This window comes from Octopus bimaculoides, chromosome 24 (assembly GCF_046866305.1).
Source record: "Octopus bimaculoides isolate indiv1 chromosome 24, ASM4686630v1, whole genome shotgun sequence".
NCBI lineage: Eukaryota > Metazoa > Mollusca > Cephalopoda > Octopoda > Octopodidae > Octopus > Octopus bimaculoides.
In genome coordinates this window covers 15,392,556-15,410,308 of record NC_142951.1, presented here as the reverse complement: position 1 = coordinate 15,410,308, position 17,753 = coordinate 15,392,556, and the positions used below count along the sequence as shown (strand labels likewise).

The 17,753-nt window shown below is 37.4% G+C and overlaps 1 protein-coding gene across 4 annotated transcripts in view; it reads left to right on the top strand.

The window, feature by feature from the left end:
* LOC106871258 (uncharacterized) overlaps positions 1 to 17,753 on the top strand; it is a 187,560-nt gene that overhangs the window by 121,237 nt on the left and 48,570 nt on the right. For all 4 annotated transcript variants that reach the window (XM_052976699.2, XM_089341108.1, XM_052976698.2 and 1 more), the window contains one exon: positions 6,539 to 6,627. In XM_052976699.2, the coding sequence (XP_052832659.2) occupies positions 6,539 to 6,627 (89 nt within the window). The remainder of the gene's footprint in view (positions 1 to 6,538; positions 6,628 to 17,753) is intronic.

Genomic DNA, 17,753 nt, shown 5'->3' with positions numbered 1-17,753 from the left:
ATTGTTGTAAACAAAGAAGCTATATTACTGTACAATTGATTAATCTTTGGTGAGCTTGCAGTGCTAGGTGTAAGTAAATCTTACCAACAGCATGGATAAGTATAAGAAAACCACTATAGCACTGTGTAACACAATTTTTGTCTTTGGCTAACAATTGTTATTTCCTATTTGCTTAGCTTAAGACAGTATGAAAAATGGTTAATATTTTCCCTCAAACTTTGCTTTTGTTTCATTTCTTCAAACCCCAAAGAATCCCTCTCAACACATGGCTATGATGCTTCCCCACTACTACTTATCATCAGAGATGCACATATTGTCAGCCACCAAGGGCCATGCTTAACTGGTTGTGGTCAAGCAAATCTGTGCTATTGAACAGAACATTTGCTATAATGATATTTCTGCTTCAGCAACTCAGCGCTGAATCTATCTGAAATGTAAAAGAAAATAGGTCAGTTTGAAAACTTTGATGTCCAGAAATAGTAGTGATTTCCTTTGATTTCTAGATAGAAGCAAATAGGAAATAACACTTACTGACCAAAGACAAAAAAAAAAAATGAAGTTTTGTTACATACAGTAATATATGCTCTCTTGTATTGCAACATGAAGTGTAAGTTTTCAATGGCACACCAACTATCCAGCAGATTACTTAATATTTATTGCAACAGTGTCTGGAATGGATGATAATGCCCTTTAAAGATAATTCTAACCATTTTTCTTTCTTTCTTTAAGCATAGTAATTGTAGAGGTTATTGACTGTAAATTTGAGGTTTTGAATTACCAGCTCATTGTTCCTTTGTTATTGTTTCCATAAGTCCCAGATCAATACTCTTTTCCCCTTCCGAGAATATATTATCCCATGTGTCCTTTCTTTTTTTTTAAGCTTGTGCAGTGTGACTTGAAGGAGGCTTGCTTGCTATTTCTAATGAGTTAGCAACTATACAAGGCAATGATTCTCTACCTAAGATTTTCAGCTTCCCCACCCACCCCCACCAGGCCCACAAAGCAAGTACTAGTGTCCATGAGCTGAATTCAAAATTTGTAGAGAAGACAGACTTTTCAAAAACCTGGAGTTTGCAGGGAATTTCATTTAGCCCTTTGCCTGTCCAAAGCATTTTCATATGTTCTAAGTGGACACCAGGGAAATGTCCTGTGTATCACATGTGATGCACAGGACAGGTAAAGGGTTAAATAAAAGAGACTCTTTGTAGTGAAAAAAAAAGGGTTAGGAATCATTGTTGTAGAGGCATCTACATCAGCTCACAGATCTTTAATTTAAATGCCCTCTTGATTTTCCTGGGGGGGGGGGGGGGGGGGGTAGTGACACTTTAAGTGTATGCTTTGGAGTAGAGAACCATATCTTCTAGAAACAACGTATTATGACTGCTGCCATGAAATTAGATCTAAATGCCAAACCTCATGAGTCCTCTGGGGTTAATTAACACATCTCTTAAATATAGTACTTTATAAAATTAGTGAACTGGTAAATTTTCAACAATTTCAAACAGAGACTGTTGTTTTTCTTTTTGCAGTTTCTCCCCCCCACTCTTTTTTTTTTTTCAAGCTTTTTTTTTTTAATTAAACTTGATTGTGAACAAATAAAACTAGTCTCAGAAATCCATTTAAGAAAAGAACATGTTCTCTATAAGTTTTTTTTTTCTTTTTTTTTTTCTGTGTCACATTTTCAGCTGCACAAAATGAAAATTCTTGAACCTCTTCCCACTTACCTTAACAAGAAGGGTATTGAAATTCAACACTTAATACAACTGCATTTACAAATTCCTTTAATTTTATATGGCTATTAAGGTTTATTATATTGCTTTGGAATTTGGTTCTTGTCTTTATTTTAGAAGAGATTAGCTTAGAATTACTCTTTAAAAGATGCTTTATGTATTTTGTTTCAGACTGCATTCATCACTATCATTATCATATTAATGTTTTCATTTCCCAACATTAATCTAGGCACAGGCGTGGCTGGGTGGTTGAGATGTTTACTTCCCAATCACATAGTTTCAAGTTCAGTCCCCTTGGAACGCATTTTGATCATAAGTTTAGTTAATCAGAATTAAATAATGACAACAACAACATAACTGTCTGGCAAGCTTGCTGATAAATTTGTTTATTGGTGTTTTGTTTTCCTTATAAGATTTAAATGTTTTTGCCTTAGGTTGTTTTTTTTTATGACAATAGTTTTTAAGATTTCAGTGTAGGGGAAATGCATTTTCCATTTTCTTAATTATTAAGGAATATGCAAATATTAGTTCTAAAGGTCATAAGAGCTGCATCATCATCTTCATTATGTCTTCTTTTTCCATACTGGCATGAGTTTCACAAAACTTGTTGAGATGTTAATCTACTGCGGTATGCCATTCATGGCACCAGCTCTTGTTTTTCAAATAAGGTACTCCACTCAATAGCTTCACACTTGACTGAGCAATGTCAATACAAAAATGCACACTCACTCACACACACACACACACACACACACACACACACACACACACACACACACACACACACAGAGTTTTATTCACAAAGCATTGGTGAGCATGAGGCTATAGTAGATGACACCCAAAGTGCTACACAGTGGGACTGAACCCAGAACCATGTAGTTGTGAAGTGAACTTCTTGACCATACATCTATGCTTGTGCTCGTGTGTATGTAGAGATAAGTCTTTGCTAGCAATACAATTTAAAATTTTCTAAAGGGATATTAAATCTATGGATGTTTTGAAAACTGTTTGTTAGTTTATAAAGAATAATAAAATACATATTTACTTTTGAAAGAAAACTTTGGTTCTTGAGATAGTGTAAAATTCACTTACGTGGTGCTGAAGATGTATTCTCAAGAGAGAACACCTTTGAAAATTATATTCTTTGTTATATACACTTGTTAACTCTTTTACCTCAAGAGTTGTTTTCTATTTTTATCATTACTTCAAGAAGACATAATCTATGTATACTGTTTATATTAGTCAGACTGGTGTCCTCATCTTGATTGTTGCTTTTGTAAAATTTATAATTGCATTGCAAATGAAGGTTTACCCCTACATACACATGGGCACAAGTATAGGTGTGTAGTTAAGAAGTTCGCTTCACAACTATGTGTTTCTGGGTTCAGTCCTACTGCATGGCAATTTGGATAAGTGTCTTCCACTATAGCCTCATACTGACCATTGCCTTGTGAATAAAACTCTCTGTGCATGCATGCATTTAACTAAATTATTCTGTTATGATATGAGTATGCTGTACTACATCCTTATTTTCATATTAGATAAATGTGCATTTGGTTGGATTTGAACTCACGGCTCCAGGGAACAAAATACAGTAGTTGTCCCACTGAATAAATACATACATCCAAGTGTGTGTGTGTGTGTGTGTGTGTGTGTATATATATATATATATATATATATATATATATATAGAGAGAGAGAGAGAGAGAGAGAGAGAGAGAGAGAGAGAGAGAGAGAGGTCAGTTTCATGCTTATACCATTTGGCTGGTTTAGAGACAAAAAACTCCCTGCACCTGTTTTCAGTCTCATCCACATTGTTGAACCTCCGTCTGTGCAGGAAATGAGCCATGGATTGGAAATGGAGGTAATCTGATGGTGCAAGGTCTGAACTGTAGGCAGGGTGAGGCAGCATTTCCATCGCTCAAGTTTGTGCTTGGTCACATTGGCAGTGTGTTTGGACATTGTCATGCTGTAGTAGTGTGCATCTTGGATTGACCAATGTCAGGTAGCATGCTTTCAAAGCATCATACACTTGCTGCAGGAATGAATCACAAAATGGATTCTTCAAGCCAAACCAACTGAACTGGGACCTAAGGGTAGACCAAGAACAAGATGGTGGATAATTTCCTAGCCTCAGTGGGTCATGCTTGGGAATCCAAATGGAAAGTATAATGGCGGTTGCTTCTGGTAAGATGTATGGTGTAGATGCTTGAGGACTCCATCTCCACAATCCTCCTAGGAATAATAGGCAGAGATGATGGATAGACACATCATTTAACTGGAAATATTTATCAGTCAATTGTCTTGAAAAATAAAATAATATAAATGCTGTGTATATATATTATAAGCGCTATTTTCATTGCATAGTTTATCAGTTAGTTGTCTTATGAATAACATGAATGTTATGTGTGTAACAGATTACATCTTTGGTTCTGTTCTATAATTATAACTTTACATCGGCAGTTCCCAGTCTTTTCCCTACCAACAACCCTTTTTTTTTTCTTTCTTTGAATGAATTTTCCCAAGGATCTTAGACCTTTGAAAGGACTGTCCATTTAATAAATTTTGAACTATGCTCATGCCCCACCACCACCACTACTTTTGTGGCTACCCAGGGGTTTGCAAACCCCAGGTTGGGAAACATTGCTTTTTAATAACCACTAAATATTGAACTGTGGGTTGATTGCTTATTTTTTTTCAGTAAACCAAGTTATTGTTTTGGTTTAAAGAGTTTTGATTCAATGCTTGTAGCAAATTTTGTTCTACAGTAATGCCTTACTCACAACTCTTTAACCTTAACCACTCAGCCAATCTAATTTTGTTGTGTTTCATATCTGTGTGTGTGTGTATGATTAATTAATTGATACGTTGTTTTGTGTATATTCTGAAAGTTTGTTTGCTTTATTGATGCTTTTACTTCAGTGAAGGTCTGTGTGTTGCGTACACATGCTTTTTGTTTTAATTATAATCCTCCCAATTGTTTTACAGATATACAACCACAAAGACATACACATGCATACACACTAGTATATAAAAAGAAATTATATGCAATATGTGTGTGTATGGAAAGAAGAGGTGTATTCCCATGCAGGAAAAATACAGGAGAATTTGTTTTTGAAAATGCACCTGAATTTGAAAAATGTGTAATTGCTTTTAAATAGATTTATTCACATAAATACCAAACTAGTTTCAATGATTTTTTGTTTATCACTGGTAAAAATGTATATAAAACAATGGGATTTTAACAAAGTTTAAAATTACGAAGTAGAAATTTAACAAACGTGTTTAAACGATCAAATGTTCACATAAAATTCAATGACAGGGATAGATAATATCAAAGTAAATGTTCGGTAAAGAATATAATAAATTTACGTTACTAAAATTCAGTCATAGTTGAGTTTTTATAGAAAACATGGACAACAGAGAGAAAAGAAAAGGAGAAAAAATGTTTTTTTACAGTTTCTGCCATCTTGTATGTAGTTCTTTTTTCTGTCGCATACTGGTCTTTTCGCTTTTAACAGAGTTTTGGGGGAATCGGAGAATATCTTGTGTGTATATATATATGTTTTTACACCAAAAAATCTAAATTTTGATTCATTATAATTTTGATGACATATATTCTTTCTGGTGAATGTTTTGGTCAAAAAATAGATTTTGTTTCTGCATTAGGGTTTTGGTTGATTTGTTCCTTATACATAGGAACAGGTTTTGATTGGGAGTGGGTTTCTCCTTTTCTTTTTCTCTCTCTTGTCCATGTATTCTATAAAAACTCAATATGACCAAAATTTTAGTAATGTACATTTATTATATTCTTTGAACATTTTTCAAATTCTGGTGCATTTTCAAAAACAATTTCTCCTACATATATATATGTATATATATTTATAGACTGGCACTCCATTGGTTATGACGATGAGGGTTCCAGTTGATTCAATCAACAGAACATCCTGCCCATGATATTAACGTGCAAGTGGCTGAGCACTCCACAGACACATACCCATAACATAATTCTCAGGAAGATTCAGCTTGATGCAGAATGTGACAAGGCTGTGACAACTCATTTTTGCCACCTGAGTGAACAGAGCAATGTGAAATAAAGTGTCCTGGTCAAGGACCCAACGTGCCACAGGGTATCAAAATCATGATCGTATGATTGTGAGCTGAATACACTAACCACTGAGCCATGCACCTTGTCACACACACACACACACACACACGAAACACAGGGAAAGCTGCAGTATTTTGGGCATGTCATTAAGTCTCATGACCTCTGGATACACATCTTAGAGAGAAGTATCAAAAGGAAACAAGGAAAGTGGGGGAGTCTGGGAAGATGCTGCCTGAATAGATAACCACAGCCAGAATCAGGAATCGATGAAAGAAATGACCATCAACATTAAGAAAGGGAACTGTCAAGATGGGACTATAGATATATAAACATAAACTGCATTACTGAAGCATTATCATAGAATCCCATAATGCAACACCTATTTTCCCATTGATTTCTATGTTATTCTGTGTTGCAGCAAGATTTTTCAGCAATATGCTTTCATGACATGGGTGACATTTCTCTCTCTCTCTCTCTCTTTCTCTCTCTCTCTCTCTCCCTTTCTCTCTCTCTCTCTCTCCCTTTCTCTCTCTCTCCCTTTCTCTCTCTCTCTCTCATGTTTATAATCTGTTTTCTCATTTTTCCTTTAAAAAAAAGTTGTTTTTTGTTGTTGTTTAAAATATTACAAGAATTTAAACTTGAGATTATTGATTGTAATAATAATGAAAATATTCTTTTCTCTTTTTATTTTTCACTCCAGTTTTAGTGAAAATTATTTCACAGTCAAAGGTGCAGCCCTCATATTACCTCAGAGTGAATGTTCCCAAAGATCACCCCAAAGCAATGGGGGTAAGTTATTATTATTATCATTCTCCTCTTTCCATTTTGTTTCCATTTCTTGCTGAGTGTCTTCCTGACACCTAGAGCACAGAAACTACATTGGTAGGCCATTAAAATAAACACACCAGATTGTTCATTTACAAAGTCGTGGTAGAAAAAAAACGAAGAAAGGAAAAGGAAAGAAAAAATGAAAAAGAAAACAGAAAATAAAGAAGGAAAAAGGAAAGAAAATGTACAGCGACAATACATGTGACATACCAGTTAAAACAATCTTTCTGCACTTCTTGCATGGATGGTAAGCCAGGGATGATCATCAAATAATTTTATCATTATCGAGCTGGCAGAATTGTTAGCATACCAGGCAAAATGCTTAGCGCTATTTCGTCTGCTGCTACGTTCTGAGTTCAAATTCTGCCGAGGTCAACTTTGCCTGTCATCCTTTTGGGGTTGATAAATTAAGTACCAGTGAAACACTTGGGGTTGATGTAATCGGCTAGTCCCCACCCCACAAATTTCAGGCCTTGTGTCTTTTGAAGAAAGGATTATTATTATTATCATGGTGGTGAACTGGCAGAAATTTTAGCATACTGGGTGAAATGCTGTGCAGTATTTCACCTGTCTTCATGTTCTGAGTTCAAATTCCACCAAGGTCAACTTTGCCTTTCATCCTTTCAGAGTTGATAAATTAAGTATCAGTTGAGTACTGGGGTCAATGTAACCAACCACCCCGTCCCCCCAAATTTCAGGCCTTGTAAAAAGGATTATTATTGAAGGCAGCAAGCTGGCAAAATTGTTAGCACCCAAGGTGAAATACTTAGGGGTATTTCATCTATCTTCATATTCTGAGTTCAAATGCCGCCAGGGTTGATAAATTAAGTACCAGTGAAACACTGGGGTCGATGTAATTAACTACTCCTCTCCCCAAAAATTTCAGGTCTTGTACCTATAGTAGAAAGGATTATTATTATGTTTGAGTTCAAACTCTACTGAGGTCGACTTTGCCTTTCATCCTTTCTGTGGCTCAATAAAATAAGTACCAGTTCAGCACTAGAGTCCCCACCAAATTTCAGACTTTGTGCCTATAGTAGAAAAGAAATGAAGAGACCTTGTCTCTATAATAGAAAAAAAACTATTAGTAGTATTATTAGTATCATTATGAAGCTTGCAGAATTGTTACCACCCTGGAAAAAATGCTCAGCAGCCTTTCTTCCAACTTTACGTTCTGAGTTCAAATGCCGCTATGGTTGACTTTGCTTTTCATTCTTTTGGGGTCAGTAATATGAGTACCTGTTGAGAACTAGGGTGAATGTAATCAACTTACTCCTCTTCAAATCTGCCAAAATTTGAAACCATTATTATTAAGGCAGTGACCTGGCAGAATCATTACCACACTGGATAAAGTGTTTTGTAGAATTTCTTCTGGCTTCTTATGTTCAAATCCTGCTGAAGTCAACTTTGCCTTTCATTCTTTCAGAGTTAATAAAATAAAGTACCCAGTCAAGTACTGGAGTTGATTTGTCTTTCTCCCTCTAACAACTTGCTGGCTTTCTGCCAAAATTAAAAAGAATTATCATTTAGGCAATGAGCTGCCAGAACCGTTACTGCCCCAGACAATATTCTTTGCAGTAGTTCTTTCTCTGGCTCTTTACATTTCTGAGATCAAATTCCACTGAAGTCAATTTGACCATTCATCTTTTTGAGGTTGATAAAATAAGTTCTAGCTGAACACTGGCTTTGATGTAATCTTCTTGTCAACTTTGCTTTTCATCCTTTTGGGGTCGATGAAATAAGTAACGATTCTGTAAGATTGCTGTCTTCATGATGGTGCTAACAATAAGTACCCTGGGGTTGATGTAACTGACTGTCCTCTTCTCCCCTAAACTGTTGGTCTTGTACCAAAATTTGAAACCATTATTACTGACAGAATTGTTAACATATTGGACAAAATGCTTTGTGGCATTTCTTCCAATTTTATGTTGTTCAAATTTTGCCAAGCTCAGCTTTGCTATTCATCTTTTTAGGGTCAGCAAAGTAAATAACAGTCAAGTACAGGGGCAATGAAATCAACTAGCCCCTTCCCCAAAATTTCAGCCCTTGTGCCCAGAGTATTATTATTATCTTCATCATCATGATCACTGTCTCATTACTGAAGATTTGCATTTGCTTGTACCATAACCATAGCAAGTCAGGCTTTGTTCTTTCTAGGCTTTTCCAGGTGATGCTTTGCCCAAGCAGAAACTGCAAGCGTTACTTAAAGATGTTGCAAGCTTTTTCTCTTGATGGTGACTAAAACTATTGCATAACATGTTGGAATCACTTCTTGATCTTCAGCGAGTATCTCAGGGTCACAAGTGTTTTTCCCCTTGGCCTGTATGCTTCTCCTGAGTTGGGTAGCAAAGTGTTGCACTAGCCTTCACCTAAAGAAGGGTTCTGTGTGTTGTCTCTTGTCATCTACAACTATCTTGAGCTGGTCTCAGCTATCACCTTCCATGGTCTCAGCTATCTCCTGCCATGGTCTCAGCTATCTCCTGCCATGGCTATCTCCATAGTGGCTTTCTTCAGTTGTTTTTGTTCTAAATCAGTCTTTTGTAAGAAATAACAAAATGATCTTGCTAGAAAACTGCAGCAGCTGACTTCAGTGAGGACTGAGGCTGCATACCATCTTTTAACAAGAGCCTCATCAACCAAGTCTTTGTATTTGTTTTTTTTTTTCTTTCCAGTTGGCAAGAAATGTGAAGTCTGTCCTTTCAGTAAGTTTGACCACAGTGATCATTATTGTTAAAAGACAAGGCTCTCTCTGCCAATATGAGTGAGGGTGTCAATCTTATCAGCCAACTTTGTGTGATTATGCTCAGCTTCAAAGGTCTTTCAGAATTGTCTCCAGAGTTGGCAGGCAGAAGAGAGAGATATTGTCATCATGCTGCATGATGAAGTAGAAACTAACATGTAGGGCATAGCCTGCAATATGTTATCATCATCAGCAGCATCGTCATCATTGTTTTAATGTCCATTCTTCCATGCTTGTATGAGTCTATGGCCAGGCAACCTCCCTGCTGCAAACCCTTGTTTCCAAGCAACGTAACATTTCCCCATTGCCAAACATATCTTTGCTGGGTATTGGAAATGACTGACATGCATTTACAACAATCATGCAATGTCAGGACATGGAGACACACACACACACTTTCAGTCTAGCAAATCCACTCAAGCCTTTGGTCAACTCAGAGCTACAGCTGAAGACATTTGCCAAAGGTGACATGCAGTAGGACTGAACCTTATGTGGTTGAGAAGCAAACTTCTGGGTCACACAGTCACATCTGTGCCTATGTTAGCCTCTATTATTTCATCTCCTGATACAATATACCTAACACTTCAATTTTTTTTCTTTTTTTTTTCTGAAGTTCTTATACTGATAGTGCAGTCCGGTTAAAAACTCCCCTCCCACCCTCCACTTCCAATTAAAAACTTTCGAGATAATAGGTTCAATGTTCAATTATATCATCTGTAACCTGATTAGTAATTGCTATCAGATCTGATATGAAACTATTGAAACCACAGTATAAGGTAACACTCTGATGTAGGGTGACTCTGATTTTCCTAATGAAAGTTCAACTGGAATATCATCATCATCATCATCAACATCCGTTTTCCATGTTAGCATGGGTTGAACAGCTTGACAGGAACTAGCAAGGCCAGGGGCTGCATCCAGTTCCATAGTCTGTTTTGACTTGATTTCTACAGTAATAGGACAGTGATATGCATTTACCACTATCACATGATGTCAAGTCAAGGTGGGAGACACATGCACAATGAGCTTCTTTCAGTTTCCATCTACCAAATTCATTCAGAAAATGTTAGCCAGTCTGAAGCTATAGTTGAAGACACTTGCCCCAGGTGATGCACAATGGGACTGAATTTGAAACCATGTGGCTAGGAAGCAAACTTCTTAACCACAGCTTGGCAGGGAAGGGAATTTAGCCATAGAATACTGCCTCAACAAGTCTCATCCAACCCATGCAGGTATAGAAAATGCTGACGTAAAAACTAATTGATTACATACACACACCCACACACACTACTTGTTAAAACATAGAAACATCTAATTCGTGTGAATTTGTTTGTTTTCCTCTTCTTTCTTTCTTTCTATCCTTTTGCATCTGCTTTCCATGCTGGCATGGGTTAGATGGTTTGACTAAAGATAGGAATCTGGTAAGCTGGGCAGGGGGGGTGCACTAGGCTCCCATCTGATTTGGCATGGTTTCTATGGCTGGATGCCCTTCCTAATGCCAACCACCTCAAGAGTATAATGGGTGCTTTTTACATGCCACTGCATTGGGTGTCAGTCATGTGACACTGGCGTCAGTCATGTGACACTGGCGTCAGTCATGTGACACTGGCGTCAGTCATGTGACACTGGCGTCAGTCATGACTATGATTTCACTTGGCTTGATGGGTTTTCTCAAGCATGGCATTTAAGTGAGACTGTAAGTAATATGCTGGTGTATCTCAGGCAACATGGTTATGGTTTTGTATAGAAAGGAAGATAATAGGGTAATTCCATTTGTAGAAGTTAGGAAGTTAAAGGTGGAGGATGAAACATTGTAACTGAATAAATGAAGACATTAAGAACAAGATAAGAGACGGTAAGAGAATGATCTTTTCACCTTCCTAGCCTCTCCTAATAATAGTGTTACTCTGTTATCCTTCTCTTTATACTATACTGAAACTGTAAAGGTGCGAAATTAAGCTATCCAATAGTAGTGCTTACCTTACCCCTCCTGCTGATGCACCACCCTTATTAGCCTGTAATGAAGCCACCAGGAGACTCAGGAACTCGATTAAGGGTATGGATGATGGTGGTTACTTGGACAGTGATGGAATGTTCTTACGTTGTCTGGAAACATGCTCGAAATTTAGTGTAAACTAAAATCAAAATGTGCTGCTGCTGCTGTTGTTGTTGTTATTAAGGCAACAAGCTGGCAGAATTGTTAGAATGTTGGTCAAAATGCTTAGTGGTATTTTTGCCAGTTGCTGTGTTCTGAGTTCAAATTCTGCCAAGATTGACTTTGTCCTTCATCCTTTTAGGGTTGATAAATTAAGTACCAGTGAAACACTGGAGTCAATGTAATCAACTAATACCCTCCTCCAAAATTTCAGGCCTTTTGTCTGTAGTAGAAAAGATTATTATTATCATTATTATTATTATTATTATTATTATTATTTAGAAAACCTGTGAATTTCATCTTTTGGCCATCTTATACTACTTGGTTCGAGATGAAGTTTCCTTTTTTTTATAAAATCTATTTCAGTTTCATTTCCACCTTGATTTTCTGTTTCCTTGTCTCTTCCTTCCTCCCTCTTTCTTTCTTTCACTCCTCGCCTCCCCTCCTCCTCCTCTCTTTTCTGTAAAATGTTGCCTATAATTTCAGCTGCCAAAATATCAAGGGAGAGACTGAAAATTTAGTCCATCAATATCATCATCATCATCACCATCATTATTATTATTATTATTATTTTACTATAAATTATTTACATTGGTTGCTATCCAATTGAGGTAATCATTTTCTGTTTTTTCTTTCATGGTTCTTCTTAGTCTGGAATTCTTGGCATGAAACAGCTTTTAGGCTGATAATGTTACCTTCCCTTCCATTCATTTTATAAAAAATTTTTTAGTTTGATCATCCAGAGAGAGAGAGGGAGCACCTACATTTTTCTTTTTTTAATTTTCTTTTAAATGTTTTAATTCAAAATTCATGTTTAACCTAGGGTTCAAATTTATAATTCATAAATTTATAAATGTTTATCTTTATATGACAGATCTGCAACATTTTGTTTTGCTCACCTGAATGAAGCTTATTTCTGTTCATCTGTGGGATTGGTAACGAGCAATTTAAAGCTGACTCTAAGCTCTGTGATCCATTTTCAGTTTCTTGTTGAAAAGCATTAATGTCACAATATTTATTATTAATATTATTATTCTTATTAAGGCAGCAAGCTGGCAGAATCATTAGCAAGCCAGAAAGAATGCTTAGTGGCATTTTGTCCATCTTCACATTCTGAGTTCAAATTCCACCAAGATTGACTTTGCTTTTCATACCTTTCGTGGTCGATAAAAAGAGTACCAGTTGAGCACTGGGGTCGATGTATCAACTTACCCCACTTCCTTGAACTCACTGGCCCTGTGCTAAAATTTGAAATCAATATTAGCATTATTAAGGTGGTGAGATGGCAGAATTGTTGGCTCATAGGGCAAAATGCTTAGCAGCTTCTTGTCCATCTATACGATCTGAGTTCAAATTCTGCCAAGGTCGACTTTACCTTTCATCCTTTTGGGGTTGATAAAATAAGAACCAGTGAAACACTAGAGTTGATGTAAACCAACTAGTCCCCATCCCTGAAATTTCAGGCCTTGTACCTATGGTAGAAAGGATTATTATTAAGGTAGTCAGCTGGCAGAATTGTAAGTGTGCTGGATAACATGTTTAGCACTAGTTTCATTTGTATTTATGTTCTGAGTTCAAATTCTACTATGGGCAACTTTGCCTTTCATACTTTCAGGGTTGATAAAATAAGTACCAGTTGAGCACAGGGGTCAACTTACCCTTTCCTCTTAAGATGAAATTCTTAGCAGATGAAATTCTTAGCAGTATTTCGCCCATCGCTACATTCTGCATTTAAATTCCATTGAGGTTGGCTTTGCCCTTCATCCTTTCAGGGTCAATGAAATAAGTACCAGTTACACTCTAGGGGTCGATGTAATTGATTTGCTCCCTTCCCCAAAATTTCAGGCCTTGTGCCTATAGTAGAAAGAATTTTCTGTGTTCAGATTCTGCTGAAGTCAACTTTGCCTTTCATCCTTTTGGGGTCGATAAATTAAGTACCAGTGAAACACTGGGGTCAATGTAATTAACTAGTCCCTTCCCCACCAAATTTCAGGCCTTGTGCCTTTAGTAGGAAGGATTATTATTATTATACTTCCGGTTGGAAGGCTAGAACATTGGTGGAAGCTTTTTGTTATCAAAACTACTGTCTTTGTTAATATTATTGTTCAAAAGGGAACATAAGACAATAGTCGTTGTCCCCAGAAAAAAGAACAAAATAATATTCAGGCCTTGTGCCCAAATATTAGCATTTGCAAAATGTTTACATGTTCGCAAGCAAAAAATGGCGTGGAGGGTGTAACTTTCTAATGCAAAACAAACCAGTTTGTGACAGCAGGAAAAATCACAGAAATGTAATTTTCGCAGACGCAAGTAACAATTTCGAGGACAAAATTGATAACAAATCCAAAAACACCACAGACTCTATGGACAGCAATAAAATTAACTGCAAAGAATAAAGAAGTATTATGACAGAGAAAAGCAACACAATGGAAAACACACAATCACTCGATAGTCAAACAGACAACAAAAATGTAACTGCCAACTCCTCAAACGGAAATAATGTGGAAAATACCATAACTGATAAACACACAGAAAATAACAACTCCGAGAGCACGGAGGAGAGAAGCTTAACAGAAAACAATAACAGAACGGAAAACGACAACAAAAACATGAATGAGAACACAACCAATACCAACATCAACACCAGCAGCAGAGAGGTAAGTGTATTTGGAAGTAACAATAGCAGTAACAACATGAACAATTCCACTACCACCACCATCAACAGTGTGAGCGGAACAAGGACTTTCGCAGCAGCAGCTGCGAAATACCAACAAAAGTACTATGAGATAGGCATCTCCAACAAAAAAGGAGATGTTAGCCCTGGCCCACAAAAAGAGAAAAAAACCTGGGCAAACCTTGCAATCCCAGCCAAAGTGGAGGTAGAAATTGAGAAGAGGACAGTAAAGTATAAGTGCGTCTTGGAGAGCAGAACGACCCTCCCACCTTCAAGTGGAGATAGCACTGAGATCAACCAGAGAGGATGTCGAATCCATTCAAAGGGCCTGAAATTTTGGTTCCATCTCAGTCCTTTTTAAAACAGAAGAGCTGGCCATGAAGCATTCAGTGGGACTTCATAAAACTGACCAGCTTATAATGTACCCGTTCCACATGGGCAGAAGAACAATAAAAGTTCGAGTCCCTGGAATAACACCAGGTATCAACATAGGGTGGCTCATGGGATGCGTGATCATGGAGGGCAGTGACACCCTCCTCCTAAAAGTCCAACGGACACAAAGAAAAGACTGGGTTGAGATAAAGTTGGAAATGTTAATCGAAACAAAGCCACAAGACTTGGTGAAAATCCCAGACTATGTCTGCCTCAAGGATGGGAAGAAATTACTTTTGATCACCAAGGGCAGAAGACCTCATTCCTTCACTTGTGGGGAAGCAACACACCTACAAGTATGCTGTACCTCAGCAAAAAGGTACAGGGGTCCATGGACTTCTGTTGACACCAACACCAAGGCTGGGAAAACAAAAAAGAGCACCAGCTGTAGAAAGATCACCACCAATAACAGAGAAAACAGCAAAGATAGCAACAATGGAGGCAGTGGCAGGCGTAACAACAACACCAGCAGGAAAACCATCAGAGAGGTCAACCACAAGAACCAATGCCTTGCAACCAAGCTCAACGCCCCCCCCCCCCAAACAAACACAGAAAAAGATACACATACAAAGATGAATTCACTTCCACACAGAGAGAAGAAGGTTGCAACAGACACTGGTTCTACCACATTGAAAAGTGATGACGAAAGGGAACAGTAATTCTAAAAAAACTGAAAAGAAGTCACAGAGGCGAAACGTCTTGTCCTGCACCAAAGAAAGTACACACACAACCATAACAACTGCAGATGCTCAGACAACTCCTGCAGCACCACAAGTACCAAAGACCCTACTGCAGACAGAAAAAAATCCCAAAGGAAACTCACACCACAAACGCAGCAAGAACAACAAAAAATGACGTGTGATGTGCAAAATTGCTCTATCCATGGCAACCTCCACTTCATGCAATACATCCTAAAGAGGGCTGGTAAAGAACCTGGCGTGGGTGGGGCCCTGATCAATTTAATGTTAACTATTCCATGCTTACATGGGTCAGACAGAATTCATTGAATCAGATTTTCTATGGCTGGATGCCTCTTCCTGTCACCAACCCTCACCTGCTTCCAAGCAAGGTGGAATTTTCCCTTCACAGTCATATATGTTTTTACAACATATTAGAAAAGACAAACCACTGTTTATATAATGGTGATCCTTGTTTACAGACCATCACACAATGTCTAGCCAAGGAGAGTCAAACACACACCCAAACATGCACAATTAAAAAATATAAACTTCAATGTTCCTTCCTTACCCTTAGCTACTCTTACACTTTATTTATATATATATATATATATATATATATATATATATATGAAGCCAGTATGCTCCGTTGGATGTGTAATATCAATGTGAATACCCGTCAGAGTGTAAGTATCTTGAGAGAAAAGCTGAACATTAGAAGCATCAGTTGTGGTGTGCAAGAGAGACGATTGCGCTGGTATGGACATGTGGTGAGAATGGATGAGGATAGCTGCGTGAAAAAGTGCCACACCCTAACAGTTGAGGGAACCCGTGGAAGAGGTAGGCCCAGGAAGACCTGGGCTGAGGTGGTGAGGCAAGACCTTCGTACATTGGGCCTCACCGAGGCGATGACTACTGACCGAGACCTTTGGAAATGTGCTGTGCGTGAGAAGACCCGGCAAGCCAAGTAAGATCGTTGCCAGTGCCCCTGGACTGGCTCTTGTGCGGGTGGCACATGAGATGCACCATTTTGAGCGTGGCCGTTGCCAGTACCACCTGACTGGCTCCCGTAGGATTTTCGAGTGAGATCGTTGCCAGTGCCCCTGGACTGGCTTGTGCGGGTGGCACATAAAAGACACCATTTCGAGCGTGGCCGTTTTCGTGCGGGTGACACGTAAAAGCACCCACTACACTCTCTGAGTGGTTGGCGTTAGGAAGGGCATCCAGCTGTAGAAACTCTGCCAAATTAGATTGGAGCCTGGTTTTGCCATCCGGTTTCACCAGTCCTCAGTCAAATCGTCCAACCCATGCTAGCATGGAAAGCGGACGTTAAACAATGATGATGATGATGATGATGATATGACAAGAGATAATTTTTGCCTCTTTTTATGGAGACAAAAGGGTTTATAAGACTGCAAAAAAAGTGCTAAAATGTAATTGAGACAGAGATAAAAAAAAAACATTGATCAGAGAACAAACATCAAGTTTAAGTCAACGACTTTATACATAACACCACGCCTCCAAACATTTGATCATATATAAATATGACCACTACCTTTCAACATATATAGAATACATATATAAAAAAACACAAAAGGTAAAAAATATATATGCAAATATATATATATATTCTCTGCGTTTGAGAATTTAAAATCACTTCTTTAACTTTGTAAGACATCTCAACGCTTCTAAAAGCGAACTTCATTTGTTTGTTTATGTTCATCGTAATTCGAATTTAATATATGTATATATATATATATATATATATATATATATATATATATAGTCAATGGACCATACATCTGTAAAAGAAGCACACTCCAAAGAATAGAGCAGTAATGTATTTACAACCATGTGGTTGGTGAGCAAGCTACTTACCACTCAGCCACTCCTGTGCCTATATATATATATATATATATATTCTTAAAGCCCGAAAAATCTTCCCAAACTGTTACTCAGAATTTCATGTCTGGCTTTTGTGATCACAACTGTCTGAAACAGTTTGTGTAGAGATTATTTTGGCTTTAATAAAAATCATATTACTCCATCTTCAGTACTATTTTTATGTGTGTGTCGGTTTTTATGTTGAGTAATAATAAAAACAATTTAGCATTAATCTGATAGATTACTCGGTACTTTTGTAGAGTACAAATTAATTATTCATAAACAAGAATATTATTGACAGTGACTTTGAATTTTTGGCCAGTTGAGCCATCATTGGATTGCAGTCTGATGATAGCTTAACTGGCTGAAACTTCGAAGTCACTATCAATGATATTCTTGTTACAGAATATTATATATTTGTAAATACATAAATATATCTTTTATTTGTTTTGGTCATTTGACTGCGACCATGATGTGGCACTGCCTTGAAATATGTTATTTTTATATGTTTTTCTCTCTATTTTC